We start from the raw sequence: 23908 nt of genomic DNA on the forward strand, positions 1-23908 counted from the left end.
ATAATTTCTAAAAGCTTGCTTAAAAAAATACTTTTTAAATTAATTAGTCAAACATAAATTATTTTTTATCAAAAGTACTTTTTTAAAAAGTACTTTTAGAGAAAAAAATATTTTTCAAAATAAGCTGATTTTATAAATTTGGCCAAACAGACTATTAGAAATTAAAAAATATTTGAGGTGCACAAATAGCCACTTTTAGTTTTAGAATTGCTACTTAAAATATAGCTGAAATTTGTAAAGTATTTAAAGTCTAGCCGTCTCAAAATCAAACTTCAATGCAGTTCAAACTTGATGTGGGCGGATTACATGTAAAATCACTTGACGCAAGTCGTCTAAAAATATTATAATCGTAACACTTAAGTTGACTTAACGAAGAACAACATTCATAATGGAAGCAAAGTATTAATATTTGTAATATTTATTACTCCCTCTGTCTCATATTATCAGTTGTAATTACTAAAAATAGTTGTCTCAAATTATATGTCATTTTAGAAGTTCAAGATAAAATTATTTTTTTTTCCTTTTTTACCCTTAATAATAATTATCCTTGAAAACTACAAACATCTCAATTATGGATAACTTTGTTCAAATACCAATAAAGAAAGATTAAATATTAAGACATAAATAAGGATAAAGTAGTCAAAATTCTATCCTAACTAATTTTTCTTAAAGGGCGTGTAAAATAGAATCATGACAAATAATATGAGAGGAGAGATTAGATGAGATTAATGTTTGTCATTATCGGCACATTTACATATATTCGGTGTTTGATTAGTCTTCTTAACTTTAGCTATAGACTAATGACATAGTAGGTACATCATACATGTGTGAGCCTTAGAGAACTCTTCATTTTTCTTAAAAGACAAATTATAAATTAATGGAATTGAATGGCCGATCAAATAGTGAATAGAGATACGACGCCTATTTAATTTGGAGAGTATATAATATTTTTGTTATAGTTGCTAATTTAGTTAAAGAAATATATAAATGACCCTCACCTTATTAATTGAGATTTCATATATAGCTTCCTTTATTACTATATAAAGCCCTAGTTTTTTTATGCCAGCGTAAGGACTAAGGTAGTAGCTAGTATCAATATTTTTATCCTACATGCAATTAAAATTTAGCGTTGGAAAAAGACACCAGGCGATTAGATTACATATCAAAGTTGTGCATTCATTGCTCTTTTTCCACTTTTGATAAAAACTACTCCAAAAATGTTAAGCAAAGTGATTTTTCTTGCTTTCTCGTTTTTTTCACTAGTTAACGCAACTACCTCTAACTTAACCGTTTTTTGCGGGAGAAATTCAAAAATATTCGATTTATAAGTGGTCATTCAAAAATAGCCACAGTTTCAAAAATAATCGAAATTTAGCCACTTTTCATGTAAAGATAAATCTGAACGAAAATACTGTTCAAAATCCAGAAAATACTCCAGCATAATATACTGGAACTCCAGTATTCCAGTATATTATACTGGAGTTCCAGCATAATATGTTGGAAGTTCATACACATGTGCTCCAATCTCCAAGTATATTATACTGGAACTTTCCGCGTGTTAGAGTTCCAGCATAATATGCTGGAAGTTCATACACAGGTGCACCGATCTCCAGTATATTATGCTGGAGCTTTCCGTATTGCAGCAAAATAGTGACTATTTTTCAATGACTTTGCAAACACTGGCTATTTTTAAATGACCAGTCCGAAAACTGACTAACCCGTACTATTTTTACGTTTTTTGTTAAGCAATCTATCTCGCATATAGATGCTTTCTTAACTTAGATAAATTTCATTTAATTATAACACTAAAAAATTGATATAGATTCTTGCATCATACTTGTAAAGAATTAAAAAAAATTAATTGTTATAGCAAAAACTTGAGTAGGTATTCACAAAAAATATTCCTTATATCAACTAATGCCTTTTAAATTTATGGAATACTATCATAGCAGCTTATACAACATATCCAGCGAAATCACATAAGTGGAGTCTAGGAAGAGTACTATGTACGCATGCCTTATCTCGACATTTGTGAAGGTAGAAAGAATGTTCAGATAGACCCTCGGCTTAAAGAAAGCATAATCTTAGCAATCACTAAAAGGAAAAACGATAGAGGAGAAGCAAAGAAGCAATAACAATAGCAAGAAAAATAAGATAATTGAAGCAAAAAACTAACAGATAATAATAGAAAACTAAGAACTAAGAAAGTACGGGGGTAATACTATAATACTACAGGTATGCAGAAGAGAAACACGTGACTACCTACTAACCTACTACCTTAATTCTCAATATTTACACTCTCATATCGGGGGTCATGTCCTCTGTAAGCTGAAGATGTGTCATGTCTTGCCCAATCACCTTGTTTACTTGTAAAATGGTACGGTTGAATTTATAGCATTTTCTATAGACAAGCGAATCGATTTGACCCAAAAATAATAAATAAATAAGAACAGAAATAAGATTATCAAATAAAATTAAAGAAGATTATAAGTCTGACTAAGAACTTAGTCTTTCGATGGCAAGAGTGAGAACAATGTTCAAGAACTATGACTGAGCGTAATATGAAAGTAGATTATAGCTTCTTCTTTTTTGTGCAGAATATTTCGTGTCTACAATGGATACTAATCCTCCTATTTATAGCTCTATTCAGGGAGACAAGATCCCCAAATCAAGCTCTTCTTAAATGAGAATAAAACAGTTATTGATGGATGCACAAGAATTGGTTATAAATGCAGATATTCTCTGTAACGACTGCCCATTGAATGTTATCCGATGACAATGCTTTGAATCTTTGTTACCGGCTACTCTGTATTCAGGATTCATTCAACACCGATTGCTTGTTTACATTCGGTGCCAGCTATTTACTTACTCACGTCTCACTAGTATTTAGTTCTACGTGTCATTCCGTCATTCGCCCAACTATCACTAACCAATTTTACCCCATACACACCTCTTCCCAATACTTCTTCGGTCTACCTCTGCCTATCCTTAGACCCACCACTGTCAACCTCTCACACATACTCACTGGAACATTTGTGCATCTCTTCTCACTACAAAAAAGAGGTTATTGCGGTGGTTACATTATGGTGGTTTTAGCGAACCGCCACAAAATGGAACATATTACGTCAATATGGTCAAACGCCATTAATTAATAGTTTATAACGACGATTCTTTGTAATTTATGGCAGTTCGAACCGCCGCTATCTTTTTTAACTTCTTTTTACAACTAAAAACTCTTTTCCGCCATACTTATTTTAGAACTCCCGTCATTTGTATAAGCATCCCAATCCTTTTTGAACTTCCTCATCTCTCTTCCTCCAGAATCCAAATCCTTCTTTCCCTTAAGAATTCGACTTCTTTCCTGCCTTCTCTCCTCATATACTTTATTCACCTCATAGAATTCCTTTAGCTTTTGGTAAAGTGTCGACTTCAGATTCGTTTCACTCGTTGGATTTTGCTAAATTAGCCGTTGTTTTCATTGATTTATAGCATGCATATGTGTTTATTAGATGGAGATCAGTTTAAATTATTGATTTAAGCCGTCAATTTCGCTGATTTAGCCGTTGATTTTACTGATTTTCGCCATTAATTTTACTGGTTACCCGTCAAATTCAATGATTTTAGGCATGCATGTGTGCATTTTGGATGTGGATTAATTTAATTCACTAATTTTAGCTGTCGATTTCATTGGTTTAAAATAAATACTTTTCAAGTATAACCCTTTCAAATAAATATACTTCAAACATAGTTCCTTCAAGATAAATACTTTTCAAGTAATATCCTTCGAGTATAAGTCACCCTGTGACACCTAAGCATGGAAGATTAGCAGCTCCGAATACAGATATAACCACAGGGGAATCTATCGGGATACCGTCCCGTAGTCCCGAATTAATTATGCAGTACGGGGGGATCTCCCGGAATACGTCCGTAGTCCCAAAGTAAATATGCAAGACAGGGGGATCTCCCGGAATATGTCCGTAGTCCCAATTTAAATATGCGGTGTTGGGGGATCTCCCGGAATACGTCCGTAGTCCCAAAGTAAATATGCAAGACAGGGGGGTCTCCTGGAATACGTCTGTAGTCCCAATTTAAATATGCGGGGCTGGGGGATCTCCCGAAATACGTCCGTAGTCTCAAAGTAAATATGCAAGATATGGGGATCTTCCGAAATACGTCCGTAGTCCCAATTTAAATATGCAGCGCAAACAATAGAGATAACAACTATAACACGACAAAAAATCTCGTACATCACCACAACAAGTACAAAAGCAACAATGACAGAGATGCAAAGTACGGCGAGCAAATCAACTCAAGAACTTAAACCACAAGAACGGTAGAACTCATTCACAAGAAATAACCACAGTAAAGAATGCTAGGCACAAGGAGAACAGCTTAACAAGGGAAAACAAAACAAAATGTAGCAACGATTCCACAATATTCAAGTCAACAATAAGAAGCCAACACGAGTAAATTAGTTCCAAATAATGGCAAGTCAACTAAGATATAGGTTATCTAAACTCCTTTTGAGGTTGAGCAATTACGAGAAATATTTAACAATTCAAGTAAGGATAAGCAGCGGAAGATAATCATAACTCCAATTGAGACTAAATAATTATAGGATGAGAAAATAATGATTTCAATTAAAGATAAGCAGTTATGAAAAAATATAGCACGACGATAGAAGAGGTAAATTTTTTGGTTAAGTCGAATAAGGGTCAAATTGAAAGTAAGAGTGAATCCTAAAGCAATTATCTCTAATCAAAGCATGTAGAGGTGAAACTAGCAAATAGGAATTCAAGCGTATCAAGAACAACATCATACACGGTGAATATAAGGACATAAGAACCCTAAAAGGCCAACTTTTCACAAATAAGTCCGAGCACGCACTCGTCACCTCGCATACACAGACTACAATCAATATAGATGAATCAAATCCTAAGGGGTAGTTCCCCCACACAAGGTTAGGCAAGATACTTACCTCGAATCGCTCGACTCAATCCGAAACCATGCTCTTGCCACAAGTATCTAACTCTGAATGGCCCAAATCTAATCAAATCAATTGCATAATGTAAACAATACTACAAGTAACTACTTTAGCTAATGAATTCGAAGCTAAGGCAAGAAAATAGGAAAAACGCCCAAAAAGTCTCCCCGGGCCCACGACTCAGAATCCGATAAAATTACCAATTTAGAACACTCATTCACTCACGAGACCACTCGTACAAAAATTATCTGAATCTGATTCCTAGAATTCGATCAAAACTCAGAATTTCGGTTGGGGAACTTTTCCCCCCATTTCTTACATTTCTCACCCAATTATCTTGATTAAATGAGGAAAACTACAATAGATTAATGCAATAAAACCAAATTCGAGTAAGAAATCGTTACCCACAAGATTTCTCTGAAAATCCCTCAAAGAATCGCCTTCTCCCGAGCTCAAAATCAAAAATGGATTGAAAATGAACTAACCCTTGATTCCAACCCCTTTTCTGACCAGCGATCCTCGCACATGCGACCATTTTTCGCACCTGCACCTACCGCACCTGCAGTCTAACCAGTCGCACTTGTGGAAGTCACTAACTCCCACAGTCTCCGCACCTGCGAGCCTTCAGCGCATCTGCGGGCATCGCAGATGCGAAACCTACTCGCACCTGCGACCCCAGGCCAACTCTCAATTCTCGCATCTGCGCTACCATCTCCGCACGTGCGAGTCTGCACATGCGCTTCCCACTCCGCAGGTGCGAAACACCAGACACCAGAAAAACTACAGCAATGGCCTAAGTCCAAAAATTCATCTGTTAAGCATCTGAAACACACCCGAGGCCCCCGAGACCTCAACCAAACATACCAACCAATCCTATAATACCATACGATCTGAGTCGAGCCTTCAAACCACATTGAACAACATCAAAAACATGAATGGAGCACGGATTCAAGCCTAAGGAACTTTGAATTTTCCAAATTCTACAAATGACACCGAAACATATCAAACCTAGTCCGAATGACTTCAAATTTCACACACAGGTCACAAATGACACTACGAAACTACAGCCACTTCCGAAATTCCATTCTGGGATCGATATCAAAATTTCCAATGCCGACCGAAATCGCAAAAAATCCAACTTTCGCCAATTCAATCCTAAATCTACTACGGACCTCCAAAACACATTCTGAACGCGCTCCTAAGCCCAAATTCACCATACGAAGCTGCTGATATCATCCATAACTCATTCCGGAGTCGTTTACATAACCGGTCAACTCTCACCGCTTAAGCTTCCAAAACTAGAATCCTTCTTCCAATTTGACTCTGAATCATCCGGCAACTGAATCCAACCATGCACGTAAGTCGATATACATAATGTGAAGCTGCTCAAGGCCTTATGTCGCCGATCAGAGCTTAAATTATCAAAAGGACCGGTCGGGTCGTTACATTCTCCCCCTCTTAAAATAAACGTTCGTCCTCAAACGTGCCAAGATTCGCCTCGAACTCATCAAATCACTGAAAGCACACTTCCAACATACACCCGCGGGTGATCCCACGTCACCCCAATCTACATAAGCATGAAGACTTTATATCAACTACAATTAGCCTTTCTACCAGCACCGATAAGCCTCATACCCCAAATTCTCACCTTCTATTCATTTACAAAATACCCGATTCTAAATCCATATCCGGTATCAGTCTCAACCAGCTGCACCAACTGACGCCTATACCCACAAGGTACGACCACACAATATAACACACCACACATAGGCCCTTAATAACACTTCTGATCCCAATAGCGGCCCGAAATCAACCCAGCACCGACAATTAGCCTCATATCCGATAGAACTCTGTTTTAAACCTCCATAACACTGATAATAATGCAAGAAACATGAATACCTCATAATCCGAATCACCAAGACATATTAACACCACTAGGCACACACACCGCAAGCTAAAACTCAAGAAGCACAGAACGAAATTGACTGAAGATGAAAAGAGAAACACATAAGGAAACTATCAAACAAGCCCGACATGCACAACTATCTATCAATACTAACCTACAAAACAATATAACAAGGAAAGAATTAAAGCATATGAACAATCACAAGGGTCCCATCCTGATATAACTTCCACCGCGGTACTCAGCCCAGTTCAAACATATCGAATCACAAGAGATCACGAGGGTCTCACCCTCAACTCTAAATCACATATCGAATATATATCATACCAATTGAAATCTTCCACTAACTCATCTCTGCCAATAAATCACAACACTCGCTGAACTCTCACCCCGGTAGAGTATCAAATCATAGCTCGTAACCAAAATACTCATAAAAAATCACATCAAGATTACCATGATGAACAACAAGGACTCACTTTTAGTCTCACCACTCTCAATGATGAATAAAAACAACGATAGACACAGGCTACCACTCATAGAATCTCCCAACAGGAGCAAACACAAAAATAGAGTGCAAAGCATGAAACTCACTCATAAATGAAGCAACAAATAAGGGATTCATCTCGACCAGCAGAACTATAATGAAATACAAATGGTGCCCCTCTGTAACAGATCAAAACATACCTGTATGATAATATCTGGCACAACGGCCTCCAGCCTACTATATGAAACACATCAACGGGTTAGGCCTCCCCCCTTGGGCGCCCTCTACTGACCTGAATAACTCGTTGTGACACACCTACCCGAAGCCTAGGACAATCTCTCACCATGTGGATGATATCTCCACACTCAAAGCAACCTCTCTGCTGATGTGGTTGTGGAAACTGAGCAGTACGAGTTTTCTGAGACCCATGAGCACCTGAAACACTACGCAAAGCCAGAAGTGCAACTGAATTGGCTGACCCACAAAACTCCTACCATGTCGTACCCTGCCTCCAAAATAAGGACCAGTAGATCTCTCCGGTCTACGAGGACTCCTCGTCTCCCTGTACTTTCTCTTCTGATCTCGTATGTTCTCTCGCTCCCGGTCCCACATGCCCTCTAACCGACGAGCGATCCCTACCACATGCTGAAACGAAACATATGACTCCAACTCTCGAGCCATGCTGAACCGAATATCACGCATGAGCCCCTCAATGAATCTATGGACTCGCCCTCTAACTGAAGCGACCAAGGCAGGTACATGCCTGGCCAAATCCTTGAATCTGATGGCATACCCTAATACTGACATAGTGCCCAGACGCAACTGCTCAAACTCCACGTGCCATGCATCCCGAAGGGACTGAGGTACAAACTTTCTCAAAAACATCTTTGAAAACTGAACCCATGTAAGTGAAGCTGCCCGCCACCTCTGATGAGCTTCTCTCTTAAGCTGGAACGTAGTAAAAGCAACCCCACTCGTCTCAACAATATCCATAGTGCGGAGGATGCTATGGCACTCCTCCAGAAAACTTTGTGCACTCTCTGAAGCCAAACCGCTGAATGTAGGAGGGTTATATCTCTTGAACCTTGCAAATCTAAGCTGCCCTTCCTCGGATGTTGCTGTTCTGACCATAAGCTAAACTGGAACCTCAACATGTGTCACCATGACACCTAGAACCTAACCAACGTGAACTCCTGCTCTGGAGTGTGGGCGGCGGGAGTCTGGTCTCCTCCCCCTGTCTGTGAAGTAACCGGTGCAACCGGAAATAACCCCGCCTGAGCCAATATACCAAACATGCTCAGGAACTGTGCTAAAGTCTCCTGAAGTCCGGGGGTAACAACAGGCGCCTCCGGTACTTGCCCCCAATTGGAACTACTGACGGCTACCCAACTGCTGCTCTGGTAGGTGCCCTAGCTGCAGCACGTGCTCCTCGTCGGCCTCTGCCTCTGACCATAGCGGCATCTACTCCGGAGGTAACATCATCAGGAACCGCAACTCGTGTCCTCACCATTTGTGAGAGAATGGAATGGTAAATTTCAAACTTCAAGATCAATGAACTCACACGATAGGAATGGAGGAAGTGAAATTGTCCTAATAGTTTCGTAGCCTCTCGAAGATAAGTACACACGTCTCCGTACTGATCCGCAAGACTCTGCTAAACTCGCTTATGACTCGTAGCACCTATGAACCTAGAGCTCTGATACCAACTTGTCACGACCCAATTTCCCCTCAGTTGGGTATCGTGATGGCACCTAGTCTTAGGGACTAGGTAAGCCTAACATTTACCGAGTAATAACAATAACAAAGGAAATCTAACAGTCTTGAAATAGAAATCTTTACAAAATTTATAATTTCCCAAAACTGGTAGTATAAGTCATAAGCTCTATAGAGTTTACTACAACTTCTAAATACAATTGTTCGGAAGTAAGTAAAAATAGTGTAAATACAAAATAGGAAGGTGACTCCGAAGCTTGCAAACGCAGCGGCAGGTTTACCTTGAGTCTCCTCAGCAATGATCTGCACATCTACTAACGATCGATACTTGGATCTGCACAAACGTGCAGAAGTGTAGTATGAGCACACCATAGAGTTGCCTAGTAAGTATCAAGACTAACCTCGGTGAAGTAGTGATAAGGACTAGTCAAGACACCCACTATTCTAATAAACTGAACAAGCATAAGTATAGGTATGACATAACATGACATCTATCTAAGGACCCCGTGATATGGCTAACGACATAGCAACTGCAATAAGGAAGGAAAAACAACAAGTAACAGCGGAACACCAGAATAAGACACAGAAGAATGAACGGAAACACAACCCAAATTCGAAAACCTTAATACAGTAAAGGCAAGTAGTAACTCAGCAACTGCAATAGTTTTCACATATGGTCTCAGCCAACAAACCTCAATAAATTAGTCAAATCCTTCAAGTGTAAACTTTCACTCGTAAGTTTTTTTTAATTTTTTATTGAGGTCATTAGAATATAATACTTTCCAATAAGAAATTATTTTTTGAAATATAATCCTTTCAAATAAATATCTTTCAAATGTAGTTCTTTCAAGATAAAAACCTTTCAAATATAAACTTTTCAAATAATTAGCCTTCAAACATAGTTCTTTCAAGATAAATACTTTTCAAGTATAACCCTTTCAAATAAATATCCTTCAAACATAGTTCCTTCAAGATAAATACTTTTCAAATATAAATATTTCAAGTAATATCCTTCGAGTATAAGTCACCCTGTGACACATAAGCATGAAAGATTAGCAGCTCCGAACACATATATAACCACAGGGGAATCTACCAGGATGCCGTCCCGTAGTCCCGAATTAATTATGTAGTACGGGGGGATCTCCCGGAATACGTCTGTAGTCCCAAAGTAAATATGCAAGACAGGGGGATCTCCCGGAATACGTCCGTAGTCCCAATTTAAATATGCGGTGATGGGAGATCTCCCGGAATACGTCCGTAGTCCCAAAGTAAATATGCAAGACATGGGGATCTCCCACAATATGTCTATAGTCCCAATTTAAATATGCGGTGCTGGGGGATCTCCCAGAATACGTCTGTAGACCCAAAGTAAATATGCAAGACAGAGGGATCTCCCGGAATACGTCCGTAGTCCCAATTTAAATATGCAGCGCAAACAACAAAGATAACAACTATAACACGATAGAAATCTCGTACATCACCGCAACAAGTACAAAAGCAGCAATGACAGAGATGCAAAGTACGACGAGCAAATCAACTCAAGAACTTAAATCACAAGAACGGTAGAACTCATTCACAAGAAATAACCACAGTAAAGAATGCTAGGCACAAGGAGAACATCTTAACAAGGGAAAACAAAACAAAATGTAGCAACTATTCCACAATATTCAAGTCAACAATAAGAAGCCAACACGAGTCAATTAGTTCCAAATAATGGCAAGTCAACTAAGATATAGGTTATCTAAACTCTTTTGGAGGTTGAGCAATTACGAGGAATATTCAACAATTCAAGTAAGGATAAGCAGCGGAAGATAATCATAACTCCAATTGAGACTAAACAATTATAGGATGAGAAAACAATGATTTCAATTAAAGATAAGCAGTTATGAAAAAATATAGCACGACGATAGAAGAGGTAAATTTTTTGGTTAAGTCGAATAAGGGTCAAATTGAAAGTAAGAGTGAATCCTAAAGCAATTATCTCTAATCAAAGCATGTAGAGGTGAAACTAGCAAATAGGAATTCAAGCGTATCAAGAACAACATCATACACGGTGAATATAAGGACAGAAGAACCCTAAAAGGCCAACTTTCCACAAATAAGTCCGAGCACGCACTCGTCACCTCGCGTACACAGACTACAATCAACATAGATGAATCAAATCCTAAGGGGTAGTTCCCCCACACAAGGTTAGGCAAGATACTTACCTCGAATCGCTCGATTCAATCCGAAACCATGCTCTTGCCACGAGTATCTAACTTCGAATGACCCAAATCTAATCAAATCAATTGCATAATGTAAATAATACTACAAGTAACTACTTTAGCTAATGAATTCGAAGCTAAGGCAAGAAAATAGGAAAAACTCACAAAACGTCTCCCCGGGCCCACGACTCGGAATCGGGTAAAATTACCAATTTAGAACACTCATTTACTCACGAGACCACTCGTACAAAAATCATCTAAATCTGATGCCTAGAACTCGATCAAAACTCAGATTTTCGGTTGGAGAACTTTTCCCCCCATTTCTCACCCAATTACCTTGATTAAATGAGGAAAATAACAATAGATTAATGCAATAAAACCAAATTCGAGTAAGAAATCGTTACCCATAAGATTCCTCTGAAAATCCCTCAAAGAATCGCCTTCTCCCGAGCTCAAAATAAAAAATGGAGTCAAAATGAACTAACCCTCGATTCCAACCCCTTTTCTGCCCCAGCGATCCTCGCACCTGCGATCTAACCAGTTGCACCTGCGGAAGTCAATAACTTCCACAGTCTCCGCACCTGCGAGACTTCTACGCATCTGCGGGCATCGCAGATGCGGAACCTCCTCGCACCTGCGACCCCAGGCCAACTCTCAATTCTCGTATCTGTGCTTCCATCTCCACACGTGCGAGTCCGCACCTGCGGTTCCCACTCCTCAGGTGGGAAACACCAGACACCAGAAAACCTACAGCAATGGCCTAAGTCCAAAAATTCATCCGTTAAGCATCCGAGATACACCCGAGGTCCCCGGGAGCTCAACCAAACATACCAACCAATCCTATAACACTATACGATCTGAGTCGAGCCTTCAAACAACATTGAACAACATCAAAAACATGGATGGAGCACGGATTGAAGCATAAGGAATTTTGAATTTTCCAAATTCTACAAATGACGCCGAAACATATCAAACCTAGTCCGAATGACTTCAAATTTCACACACATGTCACAAATGACACTACAAAACTACAGCTACTTCCAGAATTCCATTCTGGGCTCGATATCAAAATTTCCACTGCCGACCGAAATCGTCAAAAGTCCAACTTTCACCAATTCAAGCATAAATCTACTACAGACCTCCAAAACACATTCCGGATGCGCTCCTATGCCCAAAATCAGCATACGAAGCTGCTGACAACATCCATAACTCATTCCGGAGCCGTTTACACAAAAAGTCAAATTCTCACCGCTTAAGCTTCCAAAACTAGAATCCTTCTACCAATTTGACTCTGAATCATCCGGCAACTGAATCTAACCATACACACAAGTCGATATACATAATGTGAAGCTGCTCAAGGTCTTATGCCGCCGATCAGAGCTTAAATTATCAAAATGACCGGCCGGGTCATTACATAAGGCTTCACTATAATTGTTAAGTATCACTAAGAAGACAAGTTCAAACAATCCCTAAGTTATAAATATAAAGATTCTTATGTTAAACTAATTAACTAACAAATTAAAATATTAGATTAACAAGTAAAGATACGAGGGGAGAATAGATTAAGGAGGTCTAGAGTTATAATTTCCCCAATTGTCGGAATCCTTCCCGCGACGTCTTGTATAATTTTGCTTAAGTATTCTCTACCGATCGTGAGTACTTTGGGTGTCGTAACTCTCTCTCGAGCAACTACCATAATTTACTAGACGCATTCTCTCGAACTACGCTAGCTGGCACTAATTCACTGCTCACTACGATCGCACCAAGGTTTCGTTATCTCTAATCCTGCCTTTAAACCCTCCGTATTGATCTCTCACATACGTTAGGAGTGATGTTGTTCAACAACTACCTAAATATGTACTCTCTCTGTCTCGAGCAATATATATTAAATAGGTACAGTCAATTGATGGTCATTCAATCAACAACAATAAATACGTAGTTGAACAAGTAGAGAAATCCAACGACTCAATTATATAAAAATATAACAAAAATTTATCCTACAAAAGGTTCCATCAAAATCCTAGATAACAAATTAGCTATTCATAATAGTATACAAAACTACAATACTAGAATTCATAACCAATAATGGAAATAGGAAGAAGGAAGTGAAAAACTCGTAGAAGAATTCTCCGCCTTGCTCCTAGCTTGTTCTTGCCTCCTTAGGTCGAATCCCCTCTCCAAAAACGTCTATATTTAGGTCGAATTTTCTCTAAAACCGTCTGCGCCTCTTAGACATGTTTAGGGAGTATTTATAGGCTAGGGTTGAAGTCCTTGAGTCCAAATTCGGGTTGGAGACTTTTAACGCGCAACTTTGAATTACCGAGCTATAGACCTCGCGAAGCCTGATCTATAGTGCAGTCAAGCTGGCTATAAACCTCGCGAAGCCTGGTCTATAGCATGGCTTGGGTACTTGCCATTTTTGTGCTTTTTTCTTGCATTTTCGTCCTCTTTTTGTGCAATCTTCACTCGTCTTTGTCTTCCGATGCTCCTACACATAAAACAACATAATTTAGCTCAAACGTCACACAATTAACCACTAAACTAACAACATGTAAGGTGAGTAATGTACTAAAAGTATAGCATTTTGGCCCAACATCACCACCCCACACTTAAACGTTGCTCGTCCTCGAGTCAACCACCAATTCCTAGAGCACCTTATTATCGGCTAGCATATTCGAATCACACCATACCTATGACTATGGTTGATAGCAACAATTAAATTTTAGCATGTGTCTTCAACACACACTTCCCTTTACTCCATGTCATACTTCAAAAATTTATTCAACAACAAGACAACATATTTATAACAATCATAACCTCACAAGCTGACTCAATATCACAATGCATTCATGACTTGAACACGTAGCATCATAGAGACATCTAATAATGTCACATATCCTTTGTGAAATCATGTTCCCTCACAACAAGAACAAAAGAGTAAGTTGAATCCACACATTTGAATCAAATGCTCAAATATATTGTAAGGATTCACATATATCAAAGAAATTCCTCACTCTCACAAAGAAGTCACATGCATGCATAAAGTACTATAGGCTTGCCCATTATGTAAACATCTACTTATGTAGGCTTGCTCAATCTAAAATTAATTAGGACTTTTTTATGGTTGTAATGTGGGTTAAAGGACGAGTAGGATAAATTTAGGAATAGTGACTAACCCTCCTAAGCACTTTAACACATCACAAACTTAACTTTAAGCGCATTTTTCTTCAACACAATTTCAATTTCACAAATAATATCACCCCCAGAAATATTTCCTCTTTCTTTAAGCACTACTTTAATTCATACCCACTAGTAAGGACAAGATATTCTTATTTTCTTTTGCTACATATTTTTTTTCTTTTCAACAATACTTTTTTCTTTCTTTTCTACCATTCCTGCTAGTGGTGTATTCCTTACAATATTAGTGCACATTTTTTTCTTTCATTGGTTCCCCTCAAAAGCCAAAGGATCAAGCTTTTCTGTCGCGATAGATTTCCCATGGCTTGTTGACTTTCATCCTGAGAAATCAGTGCATATGCCTGATTAAGAGTTGGTTCATTAGTCTTCATCAGAATCTGCATGCGTGCTTGATCATATGTGTCATTGAGCCCATTTCGGAACTTCATTAATCGTTGTTGATGCAGATGAACAATGTGTTCCTTTGCCCTTACACAACCACAACTTTGTGAAGGTAACTAACACATCATACTCTGCCCAAAGCTCTTTCAGCTTAGTAAAATAAATAGCAACAGAGTTAGTTCCTTGTGGTAACCTTGAAATTGCTCTGTGTATCTGGAAATCCTCACTCGATTCACTTTATCAAATCGCTCTTTGAGGTCTTCCCATACAGCATGCGCATCAGACGCGTATATGATTCCACTGACGAGATCCTTTGAAACTGAGTTCATGATCCAGGAATGCACTATTGCATTGTAGGTCTCCCATTCCTCATGGAGAGTATTCTCAAACGACTCCTTTTTGCAATCCCCTATGATGAACCCTAATTTTCGTTTAGCCTTTAGAGCTAGCTTCATCGATCTGCTCCACATCACATAATTTTCAGAGTGTGTGAGTAGAATTAGAATTAACACCAAGCCTGGTGTGTTCGAAGGTTGAAGAAATAATGGATGTGTGTGATCAATCTTCTCCGTCACAATTCGAGGCAGCAATTAAGCTAACAAACAATAGGAGGAGAAATTGTGACCTAATAGAAATCTATGTGTAAAAACTCAGCTTTACCTAATAAATTTGAACGAGAACTTGGAGGATCGGTCTTCTCCGCTCTGATACCATGTTAGATTTCAGCCATCAAAGAGTGCCTTGAGAGAAGAAATGTCGTTTATTCTCATTAACAGAAAATAGGAGCTTTGTACAGATATTTATAACTAACTACCAACTAATCTGTTAATACAATGCTAAATAACTAATGTATACCTCTAACTTCTAACATGTACAAATTGACCCCTATACTAACTAATGTATATACACAACACTCCAACATTTGGCTATTAATCTATTAATCCTTAGTCTAGGCTCCAAGTTATATCATTCTTCTTTTGAAATTATTTTTTGTCTCTTATGTAGGAGAGAATAGAAGAAATCCGAAGTTAAAGACCAGAAACTCCTGCACAAATTTTACCTAATGATGCGCTTGGTATAGTCTTCGGTCCCGAGAACTCTGACCGTGTTCGAGGGTTAAGCATGGGTGTGGTTCCAACTCTAGTATTCAAGCAAACATCAAGGCGATGTGGTTGTTCTTATATGGGTTCATATAGCACTAGCGCTCCACCTCCACATTGGGAGCAAGAGTTGGCGAATATGAGATCACAATTAAATGCGTTAACAAGCTTATTTCAAAGGAACACAGGGAATATCCCTAATCCCTAAGGAGTTTGCTCACTTATTTCCGGCTCCTCCACATGTACAAGTACTTGAAATTCTGATTAGAGGGATAATTAATTATCTAAAATAAAAAGGATTATCTATTTTTTGTCCCCTATTAAGTTTTGTAAAGTTGTCTTTTAGTATTGCATGTGGAGCTTAAAGCCTACTTCTTGTTTGTCATAATTGAATGTCTAAGGAAATCATGTTTCTTTTTTAAAGTTTTAACATCTGGTTTTCAATGGTATGACATATGATCATAGTGATTTAGAAACCAATAAAAATGTACCCTGCCTCATGGTAGAGTTACAAGTGAATTAAAACGAAATAAGCAAATTGTTACAACACTATGTGTCCTCTTTGTCTAAGCTCCTCTAAGAATGGTTGTGAAGTCAGAGATTCTCTTGTAGGCATTCTCTTGTTCGGTGGTTTTTGGTTAAGGAGAGGTGGTTAATGATGATTTTGTATTTTTTAGTGGTAGAGATACCTATGCATGGATAAAAGATCATGAGAAAATGATAAGAGAAGATTGATTATCAAGATTGCTAGTGCTAGTTTTGTATATTTTGGAATTTGTTTTGGCTGGTCGCTTCTGCGTAGTGGACTAATAGCACGTCTTGTTTATTGGAAATTAAACCAAGATTAATTATTATTCCTAAGTTGTCTAGGATTTGGTATTTACTATGTTACTTAATTCATGTCTAGTTAGGTTTTATTTACCAAATTCATATTGGAATAGGTTTTGTTAATCTAGTTAAATTTAATTTGTAGTATTATAAATATAGGTGCTACTACATATTTTCTATTGTAGAGAGATAACTATGATGTAGAGAGATCCAAGAGTTTATGAGTTTTGAAAAAGCCTCCTATCACATTATCTCCCTAGTTTAATAGATTTTTTTTATATATAGTCTTTGTTGAATTTTTTGCTTGTACCTAAATTATTCTTGGGGTATTTCAATCTTTCAAATTGGTATCAGAGCTTGTGTGAGATTCTGTCAGAGCCTGTGTGAGATCCAACAAAAATAAATATGGATACTCTATTACCTAATTGTCCCGTTTTTGTGTTTGATGGCAAAAGTAATTTCGAAACTTGGTATCAACAAATGAAGACTTTTTTTAAGGCTATTGAATTATGGTCCACCATTGATGAGGATTTGAGGAACCCCCGGAAGGTACAACGTTGATTGGTGATATAACTACGAAATTGGAGAAGAAAAGACATTTAGATTAAACTCTACTATCTCGTTATCAAGGTTGAATTGCATGTATCTAAAAAAATATTTGCATGCAAGATCATCAAAGGAGGCTTGAAAAATCTTGGTGAAGTCATATCGAAAAGTTGTTGAAATAAAGAAGGAGAAACTGCAAGAGTTTAGGAGTCAATTTATGTTGGCTCGTATGAGACTAACAAAGTCAATCAAAGAATTCTTTACAAGAATTGAAAAAATAGTCAATGATCTAAGGACCAATGGAGAAGTATTGGAAGAAGTTAAAGTTATTGAAAAAATATTGCAGTCTCTAAGTTTAAAGTTTCTCATGAGGCTACCAAAGATCTTAGCACTCTCAGACTTGATGATTTAGAAGGTGAATTGGTGACATATGAGAGATCATTGAATAAACAGAAAGATGAGACAACGAAGGATGCATCGCAAGAAAAGGATGATCAACCAAAAGAAAAAGAAGACACATCAAATCCGGCGGAGATAAATCAAGAAGGCCAAAATTAAAAAACAGAGGCGAAAAGAAGAGAAGGTACATGTAATTTTTGTTGTGATAGAGATTATATTGAATGCAAAGGAAAGTCAAATAATATTCAAATTGATCTTTCAAAAATTCAAGCGATTGATAAAAAGGATGATTTAGTTGCAAAGGATGCCAGTCCAAAAAATGTTGGTATTTCACAAGAAAAATTATTTGATGGTATTGAAGATGAACCGGGTAATGAAAGAAGCAAGATAGTTCATCAAGAGAAAGTTTCTAATGATCCACCCAAGTTTGAGGCAAAAATAGCTTGGGATTCAGAACCACAACAATGCATGACAATAGATATTGAAGATGGAATAAATTTTATGCCATTGTTCGAAATTTCATGTTTTAAAGAGCATGACGAAATGTCTATTGTTGGCATTACTCTACAACCTGTAGAATGTTTAATTGGAGTTGAATGGGTGTACAAGTCCAACCACAAGGCAACTGAAGAAGTAGATGATTTCAAAGTAAAGGAAAATTATATTGATGATATTTTGAAGGGATTTACCATGAGTAAAGACAAATCATACATGAGCAATATTGAAGAGAAATTGAAGTTAACTAAAGATGATACTCGTGACTTTGTTGATGCAACATATTTTAAAAAATTAATAGATAGCCTAAAGTATGTAACTTCTACCAGGTTTGATGTTACTCATGGCATGCTCAAGTCTGAAGATCTTAGTTTAAGGGAGGCTGCTGGAAATTAAATCAAGATTAATTATTATTCCTAAGTTGTCTAGGATTTGGTATTTACTAGGTTACTTAATTCATGTCTAGTTAAGTTTTATTTACCAAATTCATATTGGAATAGGTTTTGTTAGTCTAGTTAAATTTGGTTTGTAATATTATAAATAGGGGTGCTACTACATATTTTCTATTGTAGAGAGATAACTATGATGTAGAGAGATTCAAGAGTTTATGAGTTGTGAAAAAGACTCCTACCACGTTCTCTCCCTAGTTTAATAAATTTCTTCTATATAGTCTTTATTAAATTTTTTGCTTGTGCCTAAATTATTCTTGAGTATTTCAATCATTCATTGTTGAAACATGTTCTCAACAAGCAAATCATAACTCTGCTGAGCCGTAAATTCTTTGAACTCATTCTCTTTCATGATGAACATGGAGGATGAGTCATTCTTTATAAGTCGGTGAATTCTTGCTTCGTCGCATTGAAATCTGAAATTACTATTTTGTTTTTGCAGGCACACGATTTAGGAAGTGTAGCTCGATCACCAATTGGGCCAAGAAGATCCTCTGATGAAAGTAACAATGTGAATTGGGCGAATGACAATTAGTAATCTATTAGGATAAACTTTATTTTCTGGGTATTGTTGTTGAACAACTCTTTGAAGGTAACAATCTGGATGATATAATTTTTGGATACTTGTGTTTTATATATGATGAATATATTTTGTTTATTTAGTTCTCTGTTTGTGTTAAAATTAGTATAATGATGAATGTTTGATTACACAAGGAGGCAGTAAAAAAGATTTAGATGTGGAATTACAAAATTAAATTGTTAAAACTGCAATATTATAATTATAGAGGTTTAAAATGCCAAAATATTATATTTACAAAAATATTTTATATAATTAAAGCAATAATGGCGGTTATAATGCCGTACTAAAAACAAAGGATTTTAACGATACATTATTGCAATAATGGCGGTTACAACCCCCGTAATAAAAGATTTAGAAAGCGACGTCAATAGGTGCATATTGCGGCAATTTTTGAACAAATTACGGCGATTACGATATAACCGCCGCAATATACTTGTGGCGACAACGATTTTGGCGGTGCTGGGAACGCTATTTTTGGTAGATTATGGCGGTTTGAACCGCCACTATATGCATAAATAACCGCCGCAATAACCACCTTATTAGAGTCTTCACATGTCCGAACCACCTCAACCTTGCCTCCCGCATCTTGTCCACCATAGAGGTCCCACCTTGTCCTAAATATCCTCATTCATAATCATATCTCTCCTAGTATGCCCACACAAGAGGTTGTGAGTTGCTCTGATGGTAAGCACCCTCCATTTCCAACCAAGAGGTTGTGAGTTCGAGTCACTCCAAGAGCAAGGCGGGGAGTTCTTGGAGGGAAGGATGTCGAGGGTCTATTGGAAACAGCCTCTCTACCCCAGGATAGGGGTAAGGTCTGCGTACACACTACCCTCCCCAGACCCCACAAGTGGGATTATACTGGGTTGTTGTTGTTGTATGCCCACACATTCATTTCAGTATCCTTATTTCCGCTACTTTCATCTTCTGGACATGAAGATTCTTGACTGGCCAATACTTCGCCCCATACAATATCGATCGAATCATAACTCTGTAAAACTTATCTTTAAGTCTTGGTGGCATGTTCTTATCACACAAGATCTGGATGCGACCCTCCATTTTATCCACCCCATTCCAAGACGATGTGTGGCGTCTTTATTAATCTCCCATTGCCTTGAATTATAGACCCAAGATACTTGAAATTTCCTCTCTTGGGGATGACTTGTGTATCAAACGTGACTTCTATGTCAGCCTCGTGCATGACGTCACTGAGCTTGCACTCTAAGTATTCTATTTTAGTCCTGCTCAACTGGAAACTTTTAGACTCTAGGGTCTGTTTTCAAACCTCCAGCCTATTATTAACATTGCCTTACGTCTCGTCAATCAATACTATGTTATCTGCAAATAGCATGCACTATGACATCTCCCTTGGATATCCAATTCATCCATCACTAAGGTTAATAAGTATGGGTTGAGAGTTGATCCCTAGAACCTTATATCTGCTTAAAAATGTATCGCCCTATACCTTCTAGTATTTGGCTCGAATTAAAGTTCCTTTATTCTGAATCAATAAATTAATAAAAAGTTAAATATAAATCACTATTAAAAAAAAAGGCAGCCCGTGCCCGCTATGCGCGCGGGGTATATAGATCACTATAAGTTAAGTTCATACTTTAGTTTCACATTATATCAGTGTTGAAAATTGTGATAGTTTGACCGTAACTTAAATTACATCAATGAACCAATAAATTCTTTTTGCCTCTGGCATAATCTTTTACTAGTTGAAAAAAACAAAATCATTTTTGAAATTACACCTGCAGTTAATCTTGGTATATCAACCCTTACTACTTCAGAGAAAACCTTTCTTTTCATAAAAGACAACTCCCTTGTTTTGTATACTAATTCACAAAAACATTAATTTATTTGCCTCTGTTTTACAAAGTTGTTAATATATGGCTTATGTGACCTGATCATAAACTTGGAGTCATTTGTCAAATATCCATTCACGGCAAGCTTTCCAGGTTTTCATAAACTAGGTGAGACTTTTCCTTGTTTACTACGTATTATTCTTTTGACATCCAAAATTTATTCTCTGTTATTAATTTTCATTTTCCCTCATAAACAGCGAATTGAGCTCCGAAGCAGATTTAATCAGTACTAATTTCGCATGTATATATTAGCTAGTTTTACTATGATGTGATCAAATGCATGCTAATTGTGCCAATGTTAACTAGCAGTTAAAGTGACATTTTCAAACCATGTAATTTGTAATAGCATTAATTCCGTCTATGACTTATTTTGTCTTGATAAATCCGCCTAGCTACTTTTTCTTCTCTTTTTTTTCTCCCTTTTTTAGTTACCTGAGTTTTGAAGTCTTAAATCCAATTCTCAGAGATAAAGAAGAAATTCATACTGAGTTGGCAATTCTAAGAGAAGTTTCGAAAAAATTCAAACAAAGATTAGTTTATTACGCATATAATATTCCTAAATGGGAGATAAAGAAAAGTCTAAATTCAGTAGGAGAAATTTACGTCAAAAACACTCGCATATTCGCATTTATGGATTTTCATAATTTCCACTTAAGGAATTTTAGTGCCTCGGCAAGACTTGTTATTTTCCTTAAGCACCACATTGTGGTTCCCAAAATTCTTTTTATATCGTGTAGTAAATTGAGATAGTCACTTTTAAGTCCGCTATTTAAAATATATTCACAATTTATAATGTATTTAAAGATTAACTAATTCATCCAAATTTCAGGACTAAGTATCCTGGATTTGAAAATTCAGGACTTATAGCCCATTCGGCCTAGCTGAAAAAAACAGTTTATTTTGAGAAGTGTTTTTTTTTTCAAAAGTACTTTTGGTGAAAAACAGTTTGTGTTTGGCTAATTAATTTAAAAAGTACTTCTAAGCATCAATTAGTGTTTGACCAGCTTTTAAAAAGTGCTTCTAAGTGTATTTTTCTCAAAAGTGCTTCTAAAAAAAGTGCTTCCGGGAAGAAACTACTTTTTTCTGCTTCTTCAAAACTGCTTCTTGCTTCTCCTCAAAAGCACTTTTTTTTTCCTCCTAAAAGCTTGACCATATACTTCAAATTTGAAAAAAGTACTTTTGAACTAGGAGAAGCTTGGCCAAACACGCTATTAGTGTCCGAAAATTTAGGACTTAGTGTCCTGAATTTTTTATCTAATTTAAAATTCAGGACTAAGTGAACCACTAATTTAAAATTCAGGACATAAGATTCGAATTTCAGAACACAATTTTTGAACTTTAGGACACGATGTCCTAAATTTCTGAACTACTAATTTAAAATTCAGGACATAAAATTCGTACTTCAGGACAAAATTTTCGAACTTTAGGGCACGATATCCTGAAGTTTGAATTTTGAGCTTTAAACTCTAGGACATTGTGTCCTGAAATTTGTGTGAAATTGGCTAATCTTTAAATACATTGTAAACTGTAAATATATTTTAAATAACATGCTTAAAAGTGGCTAGCTAATGTCATTTCCACCAGTAAACTTCGCATAATCTTATCAAGATTTGTGTGCTGATCCAATGATTATCTTTTGAGGTATCAATCTCGATTAAAAAGAAATTGAATCTACTCGGTATTATAAAATGAAGGTAACAAACAGAGGACAATTACCGAATAGAATTGGCATTCAACTAGTCCAATCCAGGAGGAAACAAAAGAAAAAAGAAAAAAGCAATTAAATAATAACATATAATGTGTTAATCAAAAAACTATCTAAAATGAAGAGGGTAATTTTTTTTTTACATATATCATTGTTTTCTAGGTTACAAAACTAGGGTTACTAGCTATAGACAGTTATATATTTAATTTGTTTTTCACATATCATTTAACTCGATTGTGTAAAAAAAATACACACTATCAGTTAGTTACGTTAATGTTGATTATCCATTCTACGAAAAGTGACGAGGTTCGTTCTATTATTGGCCAACTTTTGGGAACATTTTGGAGCATTATTAATTGAAAAGCCACTCTCTAAAGGGTTAATTTCTTGCGTATGGTTTAAAGATGTTTTCCTAAAAAATATTTTCATGGAAAATGAGTGATTTTATCATTTATTTTTTCTTGTTTGGTTGGTGAGTGAAAAAGTTTTTCCGAAAATATTTTTTTATGCTACTTCCCTCACTCCAAGTCCCCATGTTTCTGTGCTCTCCCCCTCCAAATACCCAACATTTTCAGGACTATATTTTCTTCGAGACTTTAATAATTCTTCTAAATTTCACACAAACCCAAAGGAACTAATGTGCTGCTTTATTTTTTATGCAAAAATAATATTGAAATTTGTGCTCCATAACTAAAAAGAAAATACTCTTTTTTTGGTTGAAAAAGAAAGTACTCTTTCTACAACATCAAAATAAAGTACCCATTTTATTGAAATAAAAAAAAATACATTTTCTACATCATGAAAAGAAAATACTCACTTTGTTGAAATAAAAAAAAATCCCTTCTCAACATCATTTTCTTGAAATGAAAAAAATATTTTTTCTACATCATAAAAAAAAAGTATTTTTTTTGTTAAAATAAAAAAAACTGCTTTCTTATATCACGAAAAGAAAATACTCATTTGTTGAAAAGACAAAAAAAGCTATCTATAACAATATGGAAAGAATGTACTATTAATAATATTTTTATTTAGGGTGGGGCAGTGGTGAGGGGTTGGGGGTTGGGATGGGGG

General features: G+C 36.7%; 1 protein-coding gene across 1 annotated transcript; it reads right to left on the reverse strand.

The window, feature by feature from the left end:
* Nucleotides 1-14701: 14701 nt before the first annotated feature.
* LOC142167113 (uncharacterized) lies at nucleotides 14702-15322 on the reverse strand. The gene is made up of 2 exons (XM_075227269.1): nucleotides 15039-15322; nucleotides 14702-14954 (listed from the first exon to the last, which is right to left on the reverse strand). Exons 1-2 carry the CDS (start codon nucleotides 15320-15322, stop codon nucleotides 14702-14704), a joined length of 537 nt encoding a protein of 178 aa, XP_075083370.1.
* Between the last annotated feature and the right edge of the window lie 8586 nt (nucleotides 15323-23908).

The sequence above is a fragment of the Nicotiana tabacum genome, chromosome 12 (genome assembly GCF_000715075.1).
Source record: "Nicotiana tabacum cultivar K326 chromosome 12, ASM71507v2, whole genome shotgun sequence".
NCBI lineage: Eukaryota > Viridiplantae > Streptophyta > Magnoliopsida > Solanales > Solanaceae > Nicotiana > Nicotiana tabacum.